Genomic DNA, 10,823 nt, shown 5'->3' on the forward strand with positions numbered 1-10,823 from the left:
AAACAAATGATTTCAAAATGTTTAAATGAGGAATACAAATGTGTAATATTTGTTCTCTTAAGGCCAAACTGCACCTTTTTAAATCTGTTTACTTCTTGTTTTTTTTGTTTTTTTATCATCACACGTTATTAGAACGTGTCAGCAGTGTCCATGTCAGTTTCATGTGGTTTCCCCTCTGAGGTGGGAACATGAGCTCCCGGTCCTTCCCAGCGCCTCTAGGACTGGACAGGCTGGTTTTCAGCCGGCTGCGTGGGGCCGTCCTCCGTGTTTACTGTGGGCTCAGCTGATGCAAACTCGTTGACAATGGAAACGGGCGACCGGCATCGGCTGACCGCCTTCTCCCTCACGGGGACGTACCGGCGCGAGAAACATTTCCACAAGTGCTTCCACACGATGTACACGAGCTCGGCGAAGTTCAGGGCGATGCACAGCATGGAGGTGCAGCCCATGATGTAGAGGAAGATCTTCTTCTCCGTGGCTCTGCCGATGAAGCAGTCCTCCGTGTTGGGACAGGGACTCTGGCTGCAGCGGAGCAGCATGGGCACCTCGAAGCCGCCGTACAGGTAGTAGAAGGCGCACAGGGAGCCGGTCTCGAAGGTTATCTTGAAGACCAGGCTGACGATGTAGGTGCAGAACAGACCTCCGTCGATGCTCCCTTTGTCCTTGTACAGCTTGCGCTTGTGCTTGGCCTCCCGGTGCTCCCTGTAGGCCACGTGCAGGGCCACCAGCAGGGACGGGGTGGACACCATGATGAGCTGCAGGGCCCAGAGGCGCACCTGCGAGATGGGGAAGAAGTGGTCGAAGCAGGCGTTCTCGCAGCCGGGCTGCCGGGTGTTGCACACAAAGTCCTTCTGCTCGTCCTTCCACACCTGCTCAGCCGCCGCCACGTACACCAGGATCCTGAAGATGAAGACCACGGAGAGCCAGATGCGCCCGATCACAGTGGAGTACTTGTTCACCCCGCTGAGGATGTTCTCCAAAAAGCCCCAGTTCATCTTCCTCTCGGTCTCCTGTCAAGCAGTAAAGCAACAGCTGATATTAGATGTATAGCTCAGCGGGGGCTGTTGGGTACCTGGGATAGTAGTTTGCAAAAACATACCAGTTTATGATATTTTTTAAGTCTACCACAAGTTACACACACACACACACACACACACACACACACATATATATATATATATGACAACCTTCCTGAAAGCCATGATTTCTATTCATCAGTATTCATTAATTGCAGGTTTTTTACTAATCCATCACTTACCACACAATAAGACTTGTTTTTGTAAAGAGAATGTGTACAGTTTATAATAAAAGGTCTAAACAACCCAAAATACAGTCTTGAGGCCATCAAATATAAAAGTTAACATAAAATACATTCACAGTCCAGAAGAGTGGAATCAGGTTGTGTAGAATGACACAAGTTATTTTATTTATTTAGTTGATATCGTGCCTTTATGGAGCAAAAGACATTTTCAGAAATTGGTGGATTGTTCACACACATTTAAGGCCCGTTTAGATTTTTACGACATGACTAAAGGATTTTCACATGCATGCGATGTGTTTTGTTATCATATACTTTATGACACAACCTTCCTTATTCTGATTTCTTTTATCTTCCTCACGTGGTCGGTAATAAGGTGAGTAATCTTAAAATGTGGAATTCTTCCTGTGAATTATGCGGTCAAATGAAAATAATATATGAAATAGAAGTCCCTAACGAACCTCTGTGCTCGACAGAGAGTGAACTGTAAGATCATAATTATAGTCTTCATCATTTAACCAGAGGAATATAGTCGCACAAATACTTATTGTGTTTTTTTTACTAATGCGCATCTTATCTGAACTCTTAATAAAAAGGTAAAATAATAACTAAAAAGCAGTGAAGACCTGCCGTGAGAAGCAGTAACTTACCGGCGGTGAGCCCGGTGGGTAACAGCAGGTGGTGTCTCCGCTCGTCTGCACACCTGCAGGGGACAGCGCTGCGCCACACCTTATCCAAACAAGCTGCTGCTGTATGAAGTCTGCTGCATCTCACTCACACACACACACACACACACACGCACACACTCTTTTGTTTGGTTCATTGTGAATTACAGGAAATCTTGTGACCAGGAAGGCCTCGCCTCCTCGAAACCACCTGCTGCAGGTATAGGAAGAGAAGTGCGTGCGTGCGTACTGACAACAACCATCACCACGGAGCTGTCCAATGCAAATAACAGCTGCTGTCTGCCTGTTTTGTTCAGGCTCTGTGTGTGTGTGTGTGTGTGTGTGTGTGTGTGTGTGTGTGTGTGTGTGTGTGTGTGTGTGTGTGTGTGTGTGTGTGTGTGTGTGTGTGTGTGCGTGTGCGTGCGTGCGTGTGTGCGCGCGATGAGAGTCAGATCGCGTGTCTGATGAATATTACATGTCACCTCGGGTCGTCTGTCCTCCTGGTTTCCTGCAGTCTCTCAAATGTCAGTTTGCTCTAAACTCTGTAAAACCTGAGCCCCACAGCTCACCGTTTTAATGCGGGTTCATATATTCGTCATTTGTGGCTGTAACGTTGTGTTTGCATAGTTGTGCAAAGCTAGAATTGATCAATTGACAGTAGGCATACGTCTGTGTGAAGTGAGGTGAACCACATCATCCTGAACACTGTCAGAACTTCCCTCATGTGTTACGTGTAATAAAAGGTCTCCTCTTTAATTTCTATGTAGAATTAGTGACGAAAAATAAGGATTTTGATGTTTAGCAACCCCAAACGTTTAGAACAATGATTTTCAAAACAAAAAAGAAATCTCCTGTACACTTGATTCAACTTATTTTAGATGTCTGCCTCCCAGATAACCCCTCCATGGTCAGTCAATGGACGCTTTGTTCAGATAAAGCGGGCCGGTGACTCTGTCTAATGGTCGAATGTACAGCTAGTACTGGGACTATGAGGTACTTTTACTTAAATTGAGATACTTTTACTTATTAAACTACAACCCCATGTTTTGCCACAATTGTGATATTTTGTTACAAGAAACGATAAAGTGTCACAAAGACATATGTTTGCTGTTACCAGGGCCATGAAGTTAAAAACTCATGATACAGAATGGCATAAAAGATATTATAGTAAGCTAGTAAGCCTGATTTCTAGTCATAGAAATGTCCTTACAAATATGACAAATAAATGATAAATAACATAAAAACGTAAACATAGCATGTTGAAAAAAATAATTTTGTCAGAAATAGTCACATCAAAAGTCAGTCTAGTATGTGAACAAAGCCATTAAAAGCTTCCTTTTTTAATTTACAATACTTTACAAAAAAAATAATTCTGTATGCTATGCTATGACTATACTATGACTTGTTTTGACGTAATGATTTTTTTTTTTACTTGTTTCAACATACTATACTATGACTTAAAACAAATTCAACATACTATACTATGACTTTTTTTCCCTTATGTTACAATATAACCTTTTCGGAACGTTTTTTGACATATTATTCAACTTTATTTCCAGACACATGAGTCCATATAGCAACAAAAAACAAATACAACACCAACAAGAAACAGCTAAATAGAATACGAGGACACCAAGACGCCGGTATAATCATTACAGTTCAAACGACACTTGTGGTTAAAAAATATACAGATATTTATTCCAATACTATAAAATATACTTTTTTCAACAAACTATTATGACTATTTTAAAAATGTTGACATACTATACTACGATTTTTTTTAAACTTTTTTGACTTACTGCTAGACAACCCAACAGAGACTATGATAGCTGAGCAGAGACACGCTTGTAGAGTGGTCTGTGTGTTGGAGACAGAGAGAACAACACATTATGTCATCATCTTGGTTTACTTTGTTTCCTGTTCTATTCTGAAGTTCCCCTAAGGCAGAGAGGTGTTAGATTGCATCAAAGTTCACCTGCATGCAGCAAAACTACAGTTTCCCCTCGTTGCACGTCTTTGTTTCATCTACAACTTCCATAAGTCGATGAATCAATTATTTTAATACAAAAATATAGAGATCTCAGACATTCATGGTGGATACGTCAACAACAGCAAACATCTGAATGATTCTTTCGTCATGGACTACGATGTCAGGATGTTTAACAGCAGTGGACTCTGTGGTGGGTTGATGTTGTTCATCAGTCCAGTGAGACGGAGGCAGAAGGGTCTCCAACGTTTTCATAGTTCACCGTACCGTCATCTTCATCTTCGTCACTACGCTCCTGTAAAAAAACAACAACAACAACACACTTGAGATTCTGGGTGAACAAATAGATTTCTTTAGAAACACAGAGCGGCTCCAGAGGAACAGCTGGGGTTCAGTGCCTTGCTCAAGGGGAACCAGAGTGATGGTTGTTGAACAGATGAGAGCATTCACTTCAAACACACTCTTTATTTTAAAAGGCTTCCACTGCTCCACATTTACAGAACACACCAGGAAATCCAAAACATCTTCTCATTCACCTCCATTGAACTGGATCCATGCAGAGGTGTTGACTCAAGGCTATGGTCACTTTGGAGCCTTTTGTTTGTTAGATTATATTTTATTTTTGTTAATATTTCTTATTTATCTTCTCCCAATGAACCTTAAAGCATAACTGTAAAATCATCAATTCATTCAGCACTGTTTATTCTCATGCTGCAGCTTCATGTCTTTTGTAGATCTACAGTGAAAAGTAGATAACAAATATAACAAACACTGATTTCACTCTGTAACGTCATGAATCACTGTTTAAACTCACAATGTTTTCTTCCATCCGAGTTTTGTTCCCTGAAAACACAAAAAAAGAGTCGACTTTAGTTTCAACGGTCAAACTGAGGTTCATCAAAACTTCTTGTTTCTAGAAGTTTCATCCTGGATGTTGTCACCTTTAGTTCTTGTCCATATGTTGACTGTAACAACACTTATTATAAGTGCTGCTAAACCCACAGGAACAACGATCAGCCTCCACCAGCCTGAAAGGAGAAGAGTTGAATACAGTCAGAGGGTTTCATGATGACGAGGTGTTTGTTAGCGTGTTCTTGTGTTGTCTCTATCTCTAATGTCTGAACAAAGAGGTTTTTAGTCTGCATGTCTTTTCTGAATGTAAATGTACTTCTGTTCTGTTCAGTCACCTTCTGGTTTCTTCTCATTCGTGTTGTTTTCAGGTGTTTCGATGTTCATCACTTCTGGTTTATTTCTTGTTGTCGATGATGAAAGAATTGTTGTTGGTGATTTTGTAGTCGTCTTTGTTGCAGCATCATCTTAACGAATATAATAACAAAATGTAACAAACTGTACAGTTAGAAACAAACTCAAGCATCTGACATCATGATTTTAAAAGCTCAAATATGAATAAATACTTTGTGTGATCATCCACAAGAGATTTTAAACAGCTCATCATATTCTCACCTGAGGACCGAGGAGGGCTGAAGGTGAACTGATGCACTTCTCCAGTGTACCTATCAATCACTACACATTTCAATAAAGACTTTGAGTTCTGATCAAGGTGAGATTTTTTAATTCTCAACCAGGCTGAACATTTACGTTGTGATGTCACCACATCATTCTGATCACCCTCATTCAGCCACTTCACTGAGTGTTCACACCATCCAAGTGTCGACACAGAGCAGTTCAACGTCACCTTATCATTGTTCTTCTGTTCAGTCACTGTTGGTGAAGATGGAGACGTTGTGAGAGACAACAAGAGTAAAATCAACTTCTTGAAATCACTGTCATCATAATTATTATAATGTTTCAGTTTATTGTTCAAACAAGACAGTTTGAAAACATCATGATGTAAATACTCACTGGTAACAACGAACAGATCAACCAGAGCATCTTCACCTTCTTGTTGTCCTGATCTTAACTGTCTGCAGACATATTCACCACCATCTTCATCTGTGACATTCTTTATAACCAGAGAACATTTCTCTGAAACACTCAGTCTGTCTGATTTAGCTTCTGCTTCTTTATGAATCTTCCCATCTTCAAACAGCGTTACTGTATATCTTGAACCAGTGAAGAGCCACGTAGTACCGTCACACTCATTCTGATCAAGTATCACATTCTCACAAGGCAAAGTGACTTCATCTCCATCTCTGACAGTGAAGGATGGAGGTTCCACAGCTGCTGCTGTTGAGAAAATGTAAAAAATAAACAGAAATATGAATATAACTGTAAAGTTAATTCATAGTGTTGCGATAACTTTAAATAAGTTTGCAAATGTGTCTCATTCTTTGGTTTCCAAGAGTTAATAAACTCATCATGAAGTTACGAACAGAACCTGAACACTTACCTCTAAAGCTCAACACCTGCAGCATCAGAAATGAAGACGTTACAATCCATCTGAATCCAGCCATCGTGCTTCTCTCTTGGTTTCACGCTCTCGACTGTCAAAGTCTCCGACGCGCTGCTTCTTAAACATGAACGCAGCATCTACTTCCTGTCCCCACTTCCTCACGATGACTTCATCTCTCCTCTGCTGGCTGATGAATTGATGCGTGATATTAACTTTTATTCTCTGAGTTTCTCTCTGAATGAAATAAAAAGTTTGGCGTGTGAAGATTGTTAGTTAACCCCCTGGACCCGAGCGAGCCCCATTTGGGGTTTACAAGATTTTTAATCTATCTATGCCAAAATGATGCCAAACAGCTCTGTTAGGATAGATTGTACAATATGAGTGACAAATAAAGTGAAATATATAATTATAAAGTATATAAAATGAGAATTTTGCATGTTTTTGTTTAGATAAACACCTATAATTGGGGTTTGCTTCACTTTATTTACACCAAATCTTTTTGTGAGGTACCTGCACCCTTTGTGCTATGAATTGGGAATGTTTTTAGGCTAGCCAGGGCCTCATTTAATAAATTACAGTGCTTTTTCTTCAGACGAACTTGGGAATTTTCCCTGTTTGCTGTGTTTGCTGTGTTCAGCTACTATTAACCAGTAACATATACACAATATTTACTCATCTCATCAAATCTCACAATCGTGTTAGTGTTATTCAAGCATCAACATTTTTAAAATAGACCTTGTAGTTACAGAATTGTAGTCTCTTTTGTATGGGTTACAATTTTCGAGAAAAGGCCTAAAAAAGGCTTAGGGTCCAAAAGGCTACGATAAATGTTTCAAGCAAAGCAACATGTAATGAGATGTGATGATTTTAGCAGTGGCGGGCCGTCAGGGCCTGCAAAGCCTTCTCTGCTGGCCTAAACAGAATCACAAAGTTATAGCTATTTTATAATTTAATATTTTTTCTTAAATACATTTAATTTTTTCTTATATGTATTATAATTTATACAAATATTTTTCCCATTATCTTATTTTCTCATTGCACAGCTACTGTGCTCCTCAGTTGCTCTGCTTCCAGTGCAGCTTGTTTTAAGTAGAGCTTTTATCCAATCAGATTTCACCTCTGTGTCTCTAGTAAGAAGAGAGGCCCAGGCCTGCAGACTCACCCAGTGCTGGCATGTGCAGTTTAAATTGAATGGGGACGATATTGTTGATTCAACCAATCAGATCTTTAGTTTGGGATTCATGGCCGCACCAGAGCGGTTTGCAGGCCAAGTTACGTCAGCTCAGAGTCCAGATGCATCTCTGCCAGCAAGGTGCAGAGTGTGCTGTGATTGGTCAGTGGGCGGGCACGTGACTATGTGCCCGCGAAACATGATTGCTAGCAGAGCTTTGTAGCAGACAGAGTTCAAGTGGAAATATTTGATAGACATTTTACCTAGCTTTGTTTTTTTAATATGAAATGGCGGAAGGAGGAGAAACGGATTTAGTGGCGGAGTTACTGGGAACGCTTTTCTCAAGAAGGACATTTCTGAACAAACTGGACAGTAAGAAATGACCCCACAGCTAGCAGCCCTGACCAGCCAGGAAAAGGATTTGTATGCAGCGTCAGAAGCGTTGCACATGTTATGGCTGGGAATGTGTTTCATTTTAACTGAGCGTCGGTACTTTTGGAGAGACTCGAGTGGATCTACAACTCACAACCGCGGCCCGCCCTTCGCTGGTCCACGGCCGAAGACGACCACCGAACGCGGTCGAAGGCGACCACCGAACTGCGGCGGAAAATGGACCACCGACCGGCCGCGGAAGACAGACAAGCGACCGGCAGCGGAAGACAACCGAAAGTCGGTCAAAGACGACAACCGAACAGCGGCGGACCACGGACAACCGACCAGCGGCGGATCCGGTTGGACTTCTTACTGGAACTGATGTACTGGGATTAAACTCTTTGTCAGCATAGACAGCATTTGGTAAGTGAACTTCGTTTGTTCTACTGTTCATTTGTCTATCGTGGCGTTTTTATGAATAGTATTTGAATGGCTCGTGCTCTTGTGGTGGAATGCGTGGATCCGCTGCAGGTCTGCTGGATTGATTTGTTGCTTTGTTGTCATATGAATATATGCGACTCCTCTTGTGAGTTTGTCATTGTGTTACATTGATTTGGACTATATTGTCCGTTAATGACGCAGCGTCCCGTCATGCTCGTATTCATGTATCTGCACATTTTATTTCATTTGTCAAATGTTGCAGTGTTATGTGAATATGCGGCTTTTACACGAAACAAATAATAACCCGTAGCTGTGACGTCATAATGAGGTTATTAGAAGTGGAGAACAGCACTGAAGGCCCAGGTATAAAATCCACGGCCCGCCACTGCATTCTCACAAGGCAAAGTGACTTCATCTCCATCTCTGACAGTGAAGGATGAATATTTCACAGCTGCTGCTGTTGAGAAAATGTAAAAAATAAACAGAAATATGAATATAACTGTAAAGTTCATTCGTCTGCAGGAGTGAGGTGTCACCAACCAGCAGGCCGAGAGGAAGCGATGTAAGACTGATACTGACATCATCATCTTTTTATAACTTCTAAAATATTCGGATAGGAAACACATCCAGAGCTTAACACTTCAGTAGTTTTTAAGAAAGCGATCAAATAATGACTTTTAAGATTAAAACTAATAACGCTGAGTGGCAAGACTCTTGTCCACTGGTGCCCTCTGCATCACCCCTCCAGTGGAGGAAACATGATGCGGTGCCACACAGACAACCCAACAGAGGGACGGTTCACTACGAGAGCCGAGCAGAGACAAGCTTGTTGTAGAGTGGTCTGTGTGTTGGAGACAGAGAGAACAACAACACATTATGTCATCATCTTGGTTTACTTTGTTTCCTGTTTTATTCTGAAGTTCCCTGCCTCTTGTGACTTGTGTTTGTTTGACTTCCTGTCTCATTTGCGTTCATCCTCTGCCGTCTTTTCTTCAAGTGACACATTATAGAACTAAAAACACTTGACAAAAAAGTTGACATGCAATCTACATTGTCATCAGCTGTAACAAAGGTACGATTGTTCCAGATGCCATTTATAAGACTCAAAGCTCATTTCAATCAGAGACAAGATGTAGAAAAGATAATTGTTTATTATAAACGGATGATGTGTGATGAGAAAGTATTTGGTAATTGAACTTTACAGAGAGATGTGTAATCGGAAGGAAGATTCATCTTCAGAGGAAGATAACTTCTAAGCCCCGCTCTCTTCATATTTAAGTTAACATTTGCAGTTTTCTCCGCTGGGCTCACGCTAGCTTAGCGGTTAGCATAGCTGGGTTGAATAAATTATTATTTGATTGTGTAGGTTTTTTTTTTATTTTTGCCCTGTAATTATTTGTATTTTTGTTTGAATGATGCATTCTGTGCAGTTGTTAAACTAAAAACACTGTAAATAATTCAAAGTTCCATATGTCTTAATATGATGTACAATATGAGAAATATTTGTATTTATCCTGGGCCCTAGGCCTCTGCTCGAAAATTGCACACCTATAAAGAAGGGACTGCATCTCTCTAACTACAAGGTCTATTTGACTAATTCTAATGGCATAACAACACTTGTGAGATTTGTTAAGATGTGTACATATCCGTGTATATGTTACTGGTAAATGCTGAATGAAGATAACACACAGCTCAAAGTGAAAATGTTCAGGTTCGCCTGGAAAAAAAGCATTTATTGTTTGTTTGTTCAGTCTTCATGTGAGCTGAGCTGAGCCTGAGCTCAGATCAGTTTACATGAATGTTATTTACTATACTATGATTTTTTGAAACTTTTTTCAGCATAGTATAATATGAATTTTTTTGACATACTATCCAATTTTATTTTATTTTTTTCAACATTATTTACTTTGACTTTTTAAAAACTTTTTTCAACAAACTTCAGACTTTACATACTGTACCGACTTTAAAGTAAAACATTCTACATGCTGTACTATTACTTTTTCTTTTTACTTTGTTCGACGTACTATAAAAAAAAAGACTATACTATGAGATTTTTAACATAACTTTTGACTTAAAAAAAAAAGAATCTACATACTACACTATGACTTTCAAAACATTTGTTACAAACTATAATGACAAAAAAAAAAAAAGTCTACATTCTATACCATGACTTTAAAAAAAAACCTTTTCACTATTATACTTTTTTTTGACATGCTATACTATGACTTCTTTCGGCATCCTATAATGTCTTTTCTTTTACTTTCAACATTCTTTATTCTGACTTTCCAACATACTACAATATGACCGTTTCATAGTAATTTTGTGACATACTATAATACCTTTTTGACAAATAAAATGACTTTAAAAACTATTCTCGACATACTACACTTTTTTTGGACATATGACTTATTTTCACTAAAAATTAAAACATTTTGGCAAACTTTTTTTCGACATACTATACTATGACTTTTTAACGAATGCAGGAGAACATCACGGTATTTTTGACAGACTATGTATTGGGACATAAATCCTTTTCTGCTCAGTATTGGAACGCACAGTGAGTGTGAACGAGACAA

At 39.8% G+C, this 10,823-nt stretch overlaps 1 protein-coding gene across 1 annotated transcript; it reads right to left on the reverse strand.

The window, feature by feature from the left end:
* Positions 1-215: 215 nt before the first annotated feature.
* gjb7 (gap junction protein beta 7) lies at positions 216-995 on the reverse strand (the record flags this gene model as incomplete). The annotated part of the gene is made up of 1 exon (XM_079180742.1): positions 216-995. The coding sequence occupies one exon, from the start codon at positions 993-995 to the stop codon at positions 216-218; it is 780 nt and encodes a 259-aa protein (XP_079036868.1).
* Between the last annotated feature and the right edge of the window lie 9,828 nt (positions 996-10,823).

This window comes from Pholis gunnellus (assembly GCF_910591455.1).
Source record: "Pholis gunnellus genome assembly, chromosome: 19".
Lineage (NCBI taxonomy): Eukaryota > Metazoa > Chordata > Actinopteri > Perciformes > Pholidae > Pholis > Pholis gunnellus.